We start from the raw sequence: 15,494 nt of genomic DNA, 5'->3' as shown, positions 1-15,494 counted from the left end.
AAAGACACTCTTGAAAATCACTATCAACAGCGAAGATAGAATCATATTGTTTTTTGATAGAAAAGATAGAATCATATTGTTAACATATTTAAATTTGGATTACCAAATAAATAAATATATCCATTCTGTCAAAATTGAAACTCCAATGCAAAACAAACCACTTAAGACAAACACCCAAACTCCCAATGAAAGAAACAAAAGGCAATCAGGCATTGGACTTTAAGAAATTGGGGAGGTTAAGCTCAATTTCAGCTTTAGCCCATATTGAGAACTAGCACCCACGGCTGATTCATGGTCAACGGTCAAAACAAGCCCCATAAACAAGCCCCATAAGCTCCTTCAATTAGATATAGCTGCTTTACAATTTTTGTCCCAAAGAAATAAATAAATAAATAAATAAAATAAAAATTACATGATTGATTCGACCGTCTGGCGTGATTGGCTATTGGCAACCTCCGCGATGCCCGGAGGTTCGGTCTGATTCAATATTTTGAAGCCTTTTTTTTTATTTTCCTTTTTTTTTTTTTTTTTTTTTTTTGGTTTTGAGACAGAAACTAAAAATTCCAAAAGTAAATGTCTCTCCGCTCACCATTTTTATAAGTCCATTTTGAATAACTTCCAGCGACACAAATTAATTCTGTAAATTTACAGCAACTAGAAAACTGGATGGGCAACTTAGTAGCCAATAATGACTTTAATATAGGTGTGTATGTATATATATGTGTGTATTATATATATATATATACAATTCTTTGTTGTACATGGGCACATCCACCGTTGAATATATGCCCCGTATAAGCAAAATTATAGCAAAGGTTAATAATATTCTATGCTAGCTTTCCAACTGATTATACGCTTTGAACTCTTCAATACTACAAAAACTCTTACACTATCTTCTAAATTATTGTTTCTCTATCTTATAAGGACCGCCATCCATCTTTCTATAAACTTATTTAATTTCCAGGTTCTAACATCTATAGTTCAAATGGATGGTGTAAACCCCATAATAGTTCAAATGTAAAGTCTTTACTTTATCCATGAGTAAATGCAGTTATTACATCAACTTGAAAAGATTAAGGTGCAAATTGCAAAGTGCAAAGGAATAGCAGTCACAACTGTTATATATGCATGGGACCCAAAATATAATTGAGAGGCAGTATAAAGTAATAGAAGAACAAAAATGAGATTGAACATAAACTTGGCCTAAGGATTAGTATGCTGTGACACACTGCTAATGATATTTATTAGGCTCCTAGATAAAACTTGTAAATGTGTTTTAGTGGAGATGACAGTTTTGTGGCTTTTTATCAGTCATGGACTCATGGTAGTGTATTTACAACACACATTATACAGACAGACATGCATGGGGTGGACAAAAAGAACCTTTAATAATAGAAGGGAAAAAAAAAAGCATGACTTATTTTTATTATTAATTTCTGCTGTAAAGCATAGAGCTACCCTTTTTTTCTTTTTCTGGTAATAAAAAGCATACATTATGCATGGTGGTAAGCTTTGAGGAATTTAAAAATTGTCACTTTGGCCCCACTCACACGTTAGATATTATGGTCCAACTTCTACATTTTATGCTTTTGCACCCTCATTTGTTTTGCATTTTGTAACGGCAAAAATTGTTTCCAAAAAACAAAATCAAAATAAAATAAATAGAAGATATCTAGAAAATAAATGTTTTCTCTCCATCATATCCCTAAACGTCTCTCTCTCAGGAGTAGTCCATTTTTGAACCCCACATATGCACCTTTAACACGCAAATATTTTGGCATGCCTGCAATGCTGTAGTCACGTCTTTATTGTTGATAATAATAAATTCTTAAATATAGCCATTCGTGTCCATTATCTATTCTCTATTTTTTTAGTTAATGAAAAAGGATTGGAGGATTAAAGGTTGATGTATCCCTACAATCTTAAATGGTAAATTCATCTACATCGACTCAGCCAATTTGCATATATCTTAAGCAAATTTTAAGCAAATTTCACAGATATAACTGTATCTCCAATAAAAAAAAAAAGGTGAGATCCGAACCATTGTCTATTTTACATACATAATATTAAGGCCTTTTTTTTTTAGCTTATAATTTTTTTTGGAAATAATTATATTTTGGTCTGTTACAAAGTAATTGATGGGATTAATTGATTGTTACATGTATAACATATGATACAACAATACCAACTATAGGATGGCTGCTAAGGAAACCAGAAAACTTATTTTAATGATATATATTTTTTAATTTTATATTGGATGAAAAATTTATATTCCAAACAGTTTAGAACTTATACCAGAAAATAGTAGTTTTATCGCTAAATTATGGAGATTGATAACTTAAAACTTAAATTTGCATTAATATGCTGGAAAAATTAATATTATAAATCATGTGTGTATATATATATATATATATATTATTTCAGAGTAATCCTTATTAATTCGTTGGGTAGCTAAAAACTCAAAATAATGCAGTCTTAATGCTTTCAATAAAGAAAAAAAAAATATATATATATATATATACACATATATATACTCTAATTATGAGAAGAATATGCTCTACAAAATGTCCAGAAGAATTCTGTCCTGCCGGCATCTTTATTCATATAGATGGTTACCTTTGATAATTAATGTTGTATAGATATATATATATTATCGATGATATAAGATTTAAATGTTTTTTAACTCAATGCAACAGTTTGGGTGTTCTACATTCAGAATATTGCCAGAACAATATATAATGATAAAGGTGGTTTAATTTTTTAAAATAAATTGACAACCGCGTGAATGTCTGTATAATATTATATACTATGTGGTCTAATTTTATCAAGCACATCAATTTAAGATTATATAAAAAATTTGATAAGAATAAGACGGTGTATATATATATATATATATATAAAGATAAATGAATGTTTGTCTGAAAAAGGATAAGCATTTTGAATTATTCTACATATATAACAGAAAGTAGAATATATTGTATGAATTAATAATGTGACAATTTGATTCATTTCACTCGTACTTTGCAGCAGTGAGTGTCTATGCATGGCTTTATGCCATTCTTCTTATATCCTATACGTTTTTATTTTATTATTAATTTTATTGATATATGTAATCATTATCACAGCCAATGTTAAACCATGCTGAATCTGTTTGTACATTTGGGAGGAGACAACTTCATCAGTGTACAACAAAACAATGTTGGCCAAACATAATTCACATATTACTAATTTAATTTCCAAAATAGAATGAAAATAATTTAAATTAATTGGTTAGTATATATGCCTATATTTAAATGGACTGAGTACAAAACGCAGGTCAAATTAATTCCGAACTTTGAAAACAAATTAATGAACCTAATTAAACAATGTTCTATTGATAATATAATAATCCCGTATAATTAAATTAAATTTAATAAAAAAGAATAACTGGCCAATTATTGTGAGTTTTAGTGTGGCAAACTTTATTTGTGCCTCATGGTGAATTTCATTTATGCGCATTTCATCATCTCATTTTGATTTCGATAAAGTTGTAAGGTAGGCATTGTATGCTGAACCAAATAGCCCTTATTTCAATGAATCTTGGTGGAGATTTATTTTTATTCACCAAAATAAATATATAAAGAATAATACCATCGCCATCAAGTTTTTAATTAAACATTTCAACACTGGCACGCATATGTGGTAGACATTATTATAATATGACAAAATATTAATGTCAACAAAAAATCCCTTCACCGTAATTGAAAACTTAATAATAGAAATAGACCAATCGATATATTAATTTAAGTATAAAAAAAACAAATGGTAACGAAACGATTAAATTATTTTTGTCTTGGAGGAATAGAATTATAGTGACAAACTACTGTTTATGCCACATCCGAAAATAGAAAACAAATAATGGTTACGTTTTTCTAAAAACTGCAATAATAATTTTATTAAAATAGTCCTTCAAAAATAATTTATTGAGAGTAACAGAATATTGGTTGAGCTGGAATAACTTTTATTCGGCGAAGAAATACCAATTAATATTTTAATTTTCACACACATATTTACTACCCAGTTGGATGTTGGGACAGTCTATGGTCGAAAACCCAAAAAAAAAAAAAAAAAAAAAAAAAAAAAACATCGAGAAAAAATAAAATTAAAACAAATATTATGACAAATTTATTAATGAACCGTGGACCATTGAGTGAAATGCGGAGGGGATTGTCGTTTCTGCTTAATTAAATTAACCCTACACATTTGCCAATTTACAATTAAGTCCCTCGGAAAATGAATCCTTTTTTTTTTTTTTTTTTTAATATCTTTAAAAAGGCATTTCCCCACAACAGAGTCTAAAAGAGCGTGGGGCTCACCACTGACAAACGGCTACTTCCGTGGTGGTAAGTTCACATGTCAATTTATCGAACCTATTTTTCCATATCACGATATTTTTAACTAACTATTTTATAATAGTTTCCTTCCCTCACTGCCTGTCAGATATAGACCCGGTGTTCTTCCACGTGGTGGACATTCACAAGGTACCAAATTGGGCCCATTTATATTTAGGAAGATCGGGACCATTAGTTTAGTTTAGTTTATTCTTTTCGTTGCCTAACTTTTTTTTTTTTGGGTCAAACCTGGGGTACTTTTTTATTTATTTATTTGTGTAGTGATTTTCCCAATGAAATTAAAAATTAATCATTTATTTTTTCTTTTTATGATTGCTTGTATGCATAGTGACCATAATCATTTTGTGTCCCCTCTAACGGTTCCTTACCAAGAGCCTAATAATCATAAAATTTACAGACTTTGGCTCCTTTTCAATCTTATTAGTCCAATAGTTCAACTAAGGGCTTAGATTCAATGTTTTAATATAAAATTAGAAGTATCTATATTTTGATGAAAGAAGTGTATATTTTTTAAAAAAAGTATCTCCAATTTAAACAATTATTTGGTTACATCTACAATTATTATGGCATTATGCAATAAAAGAACAATATCATGAAAATTCATTAGTCAAAAATTTTCATATGTTTTTGCAAATTTTATAGAACTATCTATATATTTCTTAAAGAATTTAGAAATGCCTTCCTATGTTATTTCACTGGCAATGATACACTTTTTTATATCTAAATTATCTCATTGTCAAATAAAAATTATATACGTTAAATAAACCATTCATATCTATAATTGAAAAGTAATAAATTCAAAATATAAAAATAAAAATAAAATTTATTATAAATGATAATAAAAATTAAAAACTAAGTGCATGAAATTTTTTAAATATCAATTACAGTTTTAATTAAATATATTTACATATTTATAAATAAAAAATTCAAATATTGTATATACACAAATTATTGATATTGCAACAAAAATAAAATATGGATTTTCCTTTTTTTTCGAACTTCCCATAGTACAAAAATATTTATATAATACAACCAAAATATATTGGATGTTACTTTTAACTTAAAATAAACAAATAAAAAGGAAATGGGTAATTTTTTTTTTACAGAATAAAAATCATTACAACACATTTTTTTGTGGCATTAAATTATTTAGTTACATATCAATTTCATTATTCTAAATAGAGAGAAGAGGATTGCACGGAAAACCAATGTGAATACTCCGATGGGAGCAAAAGTTTTTCAACAAAATATCGCGGTAAAGTATATTTTCGATATGGAATGGAAGGAATTTAACTGCACACTACCATGGATTCTCTCACCAATGCATACCAGCTTTCTCTTTTACAATTTTATTTTGTTTTTCTCTATCTTTCCAAGGTCCTGCTAGCTGAACCTTTACTATTCTTCTAACACTTTCTCTCTTCTCCATCACTGTCAAAGCTTTTACACGCTCTTTCTTTGTCATAACCTCCATTGTTTCTCTGCTTGGCCTTCCTTTGCAAGAGTTATCACTTGGTTTTCTGGTTTTCATAAAGGTAAGCCTGTGAAAACTCCCCATCTCTTGTTTTGTTTAAGATTTGTTCCCAACGGTTACTGTAAATGTTTGCTTTGGTTTGTCTGGTTTTGCTTCTCTGCAACTCTCATGGACTAGTGGGTTCTCTGAATGATGAAGGCTATGCGCTTTTATCATTCAAGCAGTCCATTGTTCAAGACCCAGAAATGTCTCTGAGTAACTGGAACTCTTCCGATGAGAATCCTTGTACATGGAATGGGGTTACATGCAAGGAACTTAGAGTTGTCTCTGTTAGCATTCCAAAGAAGAAACTTTTTGGGTTTCTTCCTTCTTCTCTTGGCTCTCTCTCTCAGCTCCGCCATCTAAATTTAAGGAACAATAAGTTGTATGGAAGCTTGCCAGATGAGCTCTTTCGAGTTCAGGGGTTGCAAAGTTTGGTTCTTTATGGAAATTCCTTGTCTGGGTCTGTGTCGAATGAGATTGGGAAGCTTGCTTACCTTCAAACTTTAGATTTATCACAAAATTCGTTCAATGGGTCAATACCCTCTTCGGTTGTTCAATGCAAAAGACTTAAAACCCTTGTTCTCAGTGAGAATCATTTCACTGGTTCTCTGCCAGATGAATTTGGGAATGCTTTTGCTTCTCTGCAAAAACTTGACCTTTCGTACAATAAATTCAATGGGTCAATTCCTGGTGATATTGGGAATTTGTCTAGCTTGGAAGGCACTGTTGATTTGTCTCATAATCTTTTCTCTGGTTCAATCCCAGCTAGCCTTGGAAACCTTCCTGAGAAGGTTTATATTGATCTAACTTATAACAATTTAAGTGGTCCAATACCCCAAAATGGTGCTCTGATGAACAGAGGACCAACTGCTTTTCTTGGGAATCCTGGACTTTGTGGCCCTCCATTGAAGAACCCATGCTCGGCAGAAACTCCGGGTGCAAATTCTCCTTCCTCGTTTCCATATTTTCCAGATAATCACCCACCTCGGGATTCCGATGATAATGCTGAAAAGAATAAAGCAAGAGGGCTGAGTAAGAGTTCTGTGATTGTGATTGTAGTGAGTGATATAGTTGGTATTTGCCTTGTTGGGCTGCTTTTCTCGTACTGTTATACAAGGCTTTTTGCTTGTGGTAGTCATAAGGATGAACATGGTTATGGCATTGAGAAGGGAGGGAAGGGAAGGAAGGAGTGTTTATGCTTCAGGAAAGATGAATCTGAGACGCTATCAGAAAATGTTGAACAGTATGATCTTGTGCCATTGGATCCACAAGTGGCATTTGATCTTGATGAGCTTCTCAAGGCATCGGCTTTTGTTCTTGGTAAAAGTGGAATTGGTATTGTTTACAAAGTTGTACTTGAAGATGGGTTTACCGTAGCTGTGAGAAGATTGGGTGAAGGAGGCTCTCAAAGGTTCAAAGAATTTCAAACAGAAGTGGAAGCAATTGGGAAGCTAAGGCATCCTAATATTGTAACTCTAAGAGCTTACTACTGGTCTGTTGATGAGAAGCTGCTCATATATGACTATATACCTAATGGAAGCCTCTCCGCTGCAATTCATGGTTCGTTTCAACGTCTCTTTTTCTTCAGTTTATACTTTTTTGCATTGTTTCTCACTTTCTTAGAGGTAGTTAATCTCGATTTTGATTTAGGAGTGTGATTGCAGAAACTGATATTTATTCTGATTTGTTTGATTTGGTTCTTATAATACCATCAGGGAAGCCTGGAATGATAACCTTTACACCACTACCATGGTCTGTTAGGTTAAAAATCATGAAAGGAATTGCAAGAGGTTTGGTCTATCTGCATGAGTTTAGCCCTAAAAAATACGTCCATGGTGATTTGAAGCCCAATAACATACTGCTTGGACAGAACATGGAACCTCAAATTTCTGATTTTGGCCTTGGTCGCCTTGCTAACATTGCTGGAGGATCCCCGACCCTGCAATCTAATAGAATGACCATAGAAAAACCACAAGAGAGGCAGCAAAAGACTGCACCTTCTGAAGCTACCACTGTTTCTTCATCTGCTAATTTGGGATCTTGTTATCAGGCCCCAGAAGCACTGAAAGTAGTGAAACCATCACAGAAGTGGGATGTTTATTCATATGGGGTAACCTTACTAGAAATGATTACCGGAAGGTTGCCACTAGTCCAAGTGGGTTCAACAGAAATGGATCTTGTTAGTTGGATTCAACTCTGCATTGAAGAAAAGAAGCCTTTGTCAGATGTTTTAGACCCATATTTAGTTCAAGATGCAGATAAGGAAGAGGAAATTATTGCGGTCATGAAGATTGCAATGGCTTGCATTCATAGCAGCCCTGAAAGAAGACCATCTATGAGGCATGTAACTGATGCTTTGGACAGGTTAGCAATATCCGCTGACTGAAAAACCCAACAAACTCGTGAAATCCTATTTATGATGGTTAGAGTTGTTTGGTTTCAAGATGCTGTGTTTGTTGCATCTAAGTGATTAGATGAACCCTTTTGCCATTGAAGTAGTGAAAAGAGATGCTGATGCGTTTGTGTACTCACAAAGGTGTTCATGGCTTCCTTCAATGTAAGATTCTCTGGTTGGTTTATTTTTATTGCACAGGTTTAGGTGGAGGCAGGTCTGCTATAAGAGCAATGCTTTAAGGGAGGCTGCAATTGGATTATGGATGAGAGCTGGCTTTTGGTATATATGTTTCTTTTTCTTCTTCTTCTTCTTCTTCTTCTTCTTCTTGTTGCTGCAAACCTTTTGTATCTCATTATCTTTGTTGGTCATCTAGAATGAATGGATTATTTGCTTGTTATTTATTTCTCTTTACTATCAAATTATTCATTACTTAATAATGAAGGACTGAATGTTATTTGCCTGTTACTTATACCCTGAGACTCATCCAGATGAGTCCGTTTTGGTAAAATTTTATGGTAAATGAGCTCCCAAAACGTCTGATCATGGTAGTTCTTTGCAAGAGAGGCTAAAATACTTGAAGATGATCTAGGAGCATAAACCCGGGGTAGGAAATAAAGGATTACAAACCCATTTGTTATCTTGATCTTGCAATCGAAACAAGAAATTTCAGTAAGAATTTATATATATATATATATGTTCATATTGTCGTGTTGCAAAACATAGGCTTGCTTTCACAACAAAAGAGAAGAAAAAAAGCACCTAAAGAATTTTTCATAAACTTGCTTTGTGAGATCCTGTCAGCATATTTTTATTTGACCATCTTTAAACTAGTACTACAAAATGAGTGCTTTCGCGGTAGTCACTTGCAAAATAGTAAAATTTGGATTTTGGAATGGTTTATTTTCTAGGGAACCAATCACCCAACAACCATGTGGCGCGAATGTAGGGCGTGGACTCCACCTATGACTTTTAATCTCTAGAGTCAATATATATAAAGATTCTTAGCTGTCTTTGGAGTTAAAATATTTAAATCCGTCTGTTTTCGACTTTTACAGACCTTGTCGGTTATGTTGGCCAATTCATTATTCTCACGCTTCCATAACAAAGCAAAAAACAACTGCATAAAGGTTTCCATTTTCTTATTCAAGTTTTCTAAACCTAGAGATTGGCTTTTAAGTGTCTCCCGCTCAGATTTTACCGAACAGTTGCCTTATTCCTTTTTGAATGCGAGACAGCTTTGTTAATTTGTCCAATATCCTTGTTTATTTAAAACATATACATAAACAAATCACTAAAATATAAAAACCGAAACTGGTTTTGGAATATATAAATGTATCTCTTTCATGTATCTATATATAGAGTTTTTGATATGTTGGGAATGTATTAAATCAAACTCTAACTAACAGTAATGACAAAAGAGGTTCAACACAACATTGGAATGCACATTTCAGGAAGAACTCTTAGGATGTTAAAAAATGCTCTCTAAAGCCGTTTTGAGTTATAATCTACATATCCAACCCCATTGAAATATATGGTTTGGTATGATAACTAATGGATATGAGTTTAACCGTCTTCAATGTGATTAGCATAACCAATGTTATTATTAAAATTTTCAATGGAAGCAAAAGATTTTCAGGATACTAATTTTGTTCATCTAATCAAAAGGAGGAGCAACAACTAGCAAAGGCAAAATGCAGTAAATTTCTAATGAATGTTTTTCTACTTTTGAGTCCACCCCCTAAATGGTCCCCCATATCAATAATTGGTTGCTTTGCTTTATCAAATAATTTCAATGCCATATTTATTACTACCCACTTGATACAACATTGTTATAGCACAGCACCGAAAATCATTAACAAGGGTACAAAGGGTGGGGAGCCTTATAGAGTGATTTAAGGAATCGTAGGGTTGGCAAAGGTTTTCAGTTTTGAGTTTCCAATTTTACTAAGTAATAAAATTATTAAAACACCATTGATACTTTAAGAAATCCCCCCCAAAAGGATTGTTTCAGTTTTCAGTTGTACCTTTCTCTCTGTAATATTGTTTCAAAGGGCAAAGGCGATGGAATTTTGTGAGGTTATAGCACCAGGAAGGTGTTTGATGCTTTATAAGATGGGCTTTTCTTGAGGGCAAAATGGTCATAAAGTTAATTATTTTAAAAGACCAAAGTTTTGTGTTTTGAATAGACAAGCTGAATTCATTTTTTTTTTTTTTAAAAAAAAAAAAAAAAAAAAAGGGTTTTGAGGGGAAGGAAAAAAGAAAAAGCAATGATCTTTTTGGGCACTTCTATTGGTTCACTTAAAGCTAATATTGCCTATTGATTTGGGTCCTTTGTGTTCCATACCCCTGTAGATCAAAATTGGATATGCATGGTATGGAAACAGAGAGAACACAGCATTTAATTATGATAATCATGTAAATTACCAACTTATAATTACACAACACTTTTGGCAAGTTCAAAGCAAAAAAACTTCAACTTGTATTACCTTAAATTGTAAGTAATGATGGTTGGTTTTTTAGACAACCCTTTTTCTTTATTCATATTCTGAAGCCCTCATTCAGAATCCAAGGCACCAAACCCCAGAATATGTTCCCCTATAATTTTGTGAGGCATTATGCTGCCCTTTCTTTATTAGTTATAAGGGTCGCTCATAATAATTTAAGTTACTTGTTAATCAAGTGCTTCAGCAACTTCTAAAGCATTGCTATTGGTTGAAGAAGTTGAAAAGAACAATCTGAATCACTCTTGGAGTGCTTAATATATATCAATCTAGTAGATGAAAAAGATATTACATGGAGACTCATTAGCACATATTCAATACAACTTTCCCAAAAGATATGATCATAAGCCATTCTATTAGTTCAAACTGTCATCATTTTCTAGCGAAGGGATGTGAAATTTAAATTCAACTTAAAAAGTCAGAGACCACAAGAACATATCAGAGAGAGAGAGAGAGAGAGAGAAGAAATGTTAAATCATATTTGCTTCTATAAATTCTGAAGAATTTATAACGATCAGGGAAGATGAGCTCCATTCTTTGTTGCAATCCTCAGCCGTCGAACACATTCTACAAATTTCCTGTTACAATTCAACGAAAGACTTCATTACTTAAGTAGCAGCTACTTTTATTACAATCTATGATATAATAAAAGAGCCAAATACCAATTCATAAAAGTTGTAGCTATTGATTAGTCAATGAACCTACTTCCATGGAACATCACCAACAATCCTCCAATTTTCATCTCTGTCCTTGTAGAACAATGAGAATTCAGACCCAGCTTGGAACAACCGTAACCCAGATAAGGATTGCCTACCTGAAACCATCAACCAGTTATCATTTCTGAAACAAAAGCTTCCAGTGTATATGTATGTATAAGAACTAATAAGGCACCTTCAAGGCCGAATAAGGGTGTCTATAAGAGCTTGTAAGCTGTTCCTGGACTTTATTTTAGTCCTGGATGCTGGATAAAAGAATTTTCAAATATATATATATATATATTATATAATAATACCTACCAAACATCTCTTCAAGTTGGAGAGCTAGACTGGAGTAACCACCATGATCAAGTATACAAACTTTTCTACCCACAATAATCCCATCCATGTTAACCTTCACATAAGCCCACCTCTCTTTGCTTTGGACTCCCTCACCTTCTTCATCACAGTCATCTGGTACATAATTTCTTTGTTGAATTATCTCTGAACTTTTCAAGTTCAGATCAGGCTGGGGCCAATCTATAAGATCATCATATCCCTCTAAGCTTACCACTGATATTATTACCCAAAAAAAAAAAAAAAAAATCCTCTTCAAATCAGATTAATATTAAGTAATACTAATGACAGATAATGGAGGAAAAGTAAAGAAACAAAAAATAAAAAAAATTAAGAATTCAAAAAGAGTAGTTAAGCCTACAATGCCCAGATTGATGGTTATAAGCTTCAGGTTGCAGAGTTCTCAGGCTAAGACCGAGATCAATTACTCCATCATCTTGCTTATTAGCTTGATAGTAAACTGATGGGAGAGTTGAAGGATTAACAATAAAGCTTGAAGCATTGGAATCCATGGTGTTATAATTATTGCAAAACAAGTGCTTAGGTATATATATCGAAGATTTGAATTAGTAGAGCTATTCTATTTATGTGATTCTCAGGCAACAACCAGAGATAGAAATTTGTGGGTCCAAGTTCTTTAAACAATGGAAAGACAGGAAAATGCTTTCTCCCACTATCAATCATTCAGTGTTGCTTATCTTCTTCTGCAGACTAAGAACATGCAAGTACACAAAGTATGCAAACAAAACATCACAAGAACAAGGAATGGGAAAAGTGATTCTGACAGAAGTTATTTTGGATTCTGCAACCTAAAATTGCTACAAGGGTTATCGACTTTTTCCAAGGTCTCAGAATCCAATGGGAAACTGTACTGCTATAAAGTACACCATAACAAGGACACAGAACCTGCTTCCTTTAATTTCTTTTTTTTTTCTTTTTTCTTTTTTTCTTTTTTTTTCTGTTTTAAATTAGAAAGCATGCATTGGTGTTTTAACTGCAAATATGCAATAATTTATACTTTCAATTCCCAACCTTCTAGCAGTGGTTGCAGTTTTTGGCACAAGTAGCACCAACATAACTATGACAAACTTTCTAGCTTAACAGGAAGGGTAGGCATGCTATGGATATCCCCTTTCAAAATTTTTCTTCCTAATTATATCTTAAATTTGTAAAACCAACACATTATAATGACACTATATGTTATTGATGGAACCCAATTTGTAAGTTGAGTTGTAATGTTATAACATGAAACTGTATAATTAAATTCTGTAGTTTATAGTGAAAAGTTATTTTGGTTAAAGATAAAAGAATAAGCGTCACATGGATATTAGACATAATGTTTTCAAGGCCAAAACTGAGTAGGGTGTTGAATTTATATATTTGGCTTGATGTTATAGTTCTTATCCTCTAGTTCTCTTTGTTTGATAGCCTCTTCTGAATGTTTGGATGTCAGAAGTGTCACTCTTCAAGGGAACAACGATCTGGAACCTCTGGTCAGAATCCTACTTCCCATCCCACTATGCCCTAAATCATTCAAGATCATCAACAATAGCTAATAGAGAAATGCTCTGCTTTTTCTACAGTTTAATTCATTTTGTTTAAAAATATTTTTTCCTTGCAAAAGATTAAAAAAAAAAAAAACATTGTGGTAATTTAAATTGGCTTTCCTATAAGTGAGAGATTAATGACCATGCATCCACAAAAAGTCTATAGGTCATCCAAAACAAAATATATTTGAGGTCTTCTAAAATAAGTGGTGATTATGGATTAGAATATTAAAATATTATTTCTATTTAAGAAAACCAAATGAACTAAATTTTAGTCTCTATCAATTTTGAGAAACTGTAAACACAAAAATAAATTCAGTCTTTATAACAAAACTGTAAACACAAAAATAAATTCAGTCTTTATAACAAAACTGTAAACACAAAAATAAATTCAGTCTTTATAACACTGTATCAATTTATTTAAAATTAAATAAAATTATTTTTTAAAAATGGAATTATTAATTAATAATTAAAAAAACTGAAAATAATGTGAAACAGTTAAATTTTATTTTTTTTCATGGCACCTCCATTTTAATTATTATTATTATTAATTTTATTATTAGATTATAAATTTCGTTTCAATGGGCTGTATAAATTAAAATGATAAAAATATAATATTAACAATATTTTAAAATCTAAATATTATTTATTTTATAGTAACCAAAAGAAACCATAGCCTGAACATGTTATCATCTCCTGGCTCAACAACCTTGCCTTATCAACCTTTCCAACGACAGACTTAACTAATCATAATTCATCATATTTGCCTAAGAATAAAATGATATTCATATCAAAATTCCATATATTTGTCTTTCCATGCGTGTATTTCATTGGCATGGGTTAGTTGATGCTTCACCAGCAAAATTTCCCCATAATAGATATAAGCATGGTCAAAGATTGTTCAACTCATGTTGGTCTCAACTAATTTGAAGATTTTAAGGTAAAATAAAAAATGATATTTATTATATTGGTGAATATCATCAGTGGACCCATATATATATATATATATATATGTTAGTTATTAATTAGTATTGTAATTTTACATGTAGGAATTTAATTTTTTCAAAAGTTAAAATTGATTTAAATATAACTAATTACTATTTAACACATAAGCAAAGGTTTTATTGATGATATTCACCAGTAGTGACAAATAGTAATATTCATCTAAAATATAATATGACCGAATATTAGAATAATTTTAAATTTCTTTTTAAAGATTAGAGTTATTTAAACTTACCGAATGATTTAAATTGTTTGCTTTTCTATAGGATATAAAATTTATTTTTGGATTTGGTTAAAAAAAATTATATTTAGATTAATCATTTTATTCCATTTATATACAGTAGATAATGATTAAAATTGTACCAAAGCATTACTATTTTTAAATTGGGAAGTGTTATAATTGCATTAAATTGATTTTAATTTTCTTTTATATTTCTCAAATTTATGCAAAGCTTAAAAATGTAATTTTCCTTTACTTTTAATATTTTATTATTCTAATTTATAAAATGTATGATATAATATAAAATATGAAATGATTTAGTCGTTTTTGTATAAATATAAAAAAAATTCTTAAGAAGTTATATTATTTTTCTACATAATATCTAGATTTACTATTTCCTAATTAAAGATTTGGCAAAATAAATTATTAAATATATGTATATATATATATGCATCAAATAAGTAAAGAAAAGTGGAATTGTATCATTACCAATATTGACCAAATTTTGTTTGAGTCAATTTTAATGCAACATGGTAAGATGTTGAATCTTTTCAGCAGTGAATCAGTTATTTGAATTTACAAAATAATTTTTTTTGAAATTTATTTTCCACTTTTTTTTTTTTTTTTAGATGACATCTTCATTTTAATTATTAACTGTAAATTTGATTATTAAAATTTTGTTGAAAGTGCATTTTTAAAATTTTAAATAATAAATTGCCAAAAAAATCAAAGATTAAAAAAAAATTAAGGTTAAAAATTATGTTAACGAAAATCATTTCTATATCACGATCATTGTATTTTATTTGGCACAAATTAAGAAACATAGCAGTAATAATTAAAATATTTTCTAATTTGAAGACCATAATTTTC

The 15,494-nt window shown here is 31.0% G+C and overlaps 2 protein-coding genes across 3 annotated transcripts; one reads left to right on the top strand and one right to left on the bottom strand.

Annotated features, from left to right (window-relative positions):
• Positions 1-5,584: 5,584 nt before the first annotated feature.
• Positions 5,585-8,699, top strand: LOC107413344 (receptor protein kinase-like protein ZAR1). Its single transcript, XM_016021271.4, has 2 exons — positions 5,585-7,467; positions 7,623-8,699. The coding sequence occupies exons 1-2, from the start codon at positions 5,991-5,993 to the stop codon at positions 8,291-8,293; spliced, it is 2,148 nt and encodes a 715-aa protein (XP_015876757.3). The 5' UTR covers positions 5,585-5,990; the 3' UTR covers positions 8,294-8,699.
• Positions 8,700-11,023: 2,324 nt separating this feature from the next.
• Positions 11,024-12,687, bottom strand: LOC107413322 (auxin-responsive protein IAA32). 2 transcript variants are annotated; one of them, XM_025072221.3, is made up of 4 exons: positions 12,217-12,687; positions 11,820-12,071; positions 11,466-11,617; positions 11,024-11,381 (listed from the first exon to the last, which is right to left on the bottom strand). In XM_025072221.3, the coding sequence occupies exons 1-3, from the start codon at positions 12,365-12,367 to the stop codon at positions 11,505-11,507; spliced, it is 516 nt and encodes a 171-aa protein (XP_024927989.1). In that variant the 5' UTR covers positions 12,368-12,687; the 3' UTR covers positions 11,024-11,381; positions 11,466-11,504. The 2 variants fall into 2 exon arrangements, with proteins under 2 accessions (XP_024927989.1, XP_015876720.2); XM_016021234.4 differs by having other exon boundaries at positions 11,509-11,617; positions 12,217-12,676.
• Positions 12,688-15,494: the final 2,807 nt, after the last annotated feature.

Source organism: Ziziphus jujuba, chromosome 12 (assembly GCF_031755915.1).
Source record: "Ziziphus jujuba cultivar Dongzao chromosome 12, ASM3175591v1".
Lineage (NCBI taxonomy): Eukaryota > Viridiplantae > Streptophyta > Magnoliopsida > Rosales > Rhamnaceae > Ziziphus > Ziziphus jujuba.
This window is presented reverse-complemented; position numbering and strand designations above follow the sequence as displayed.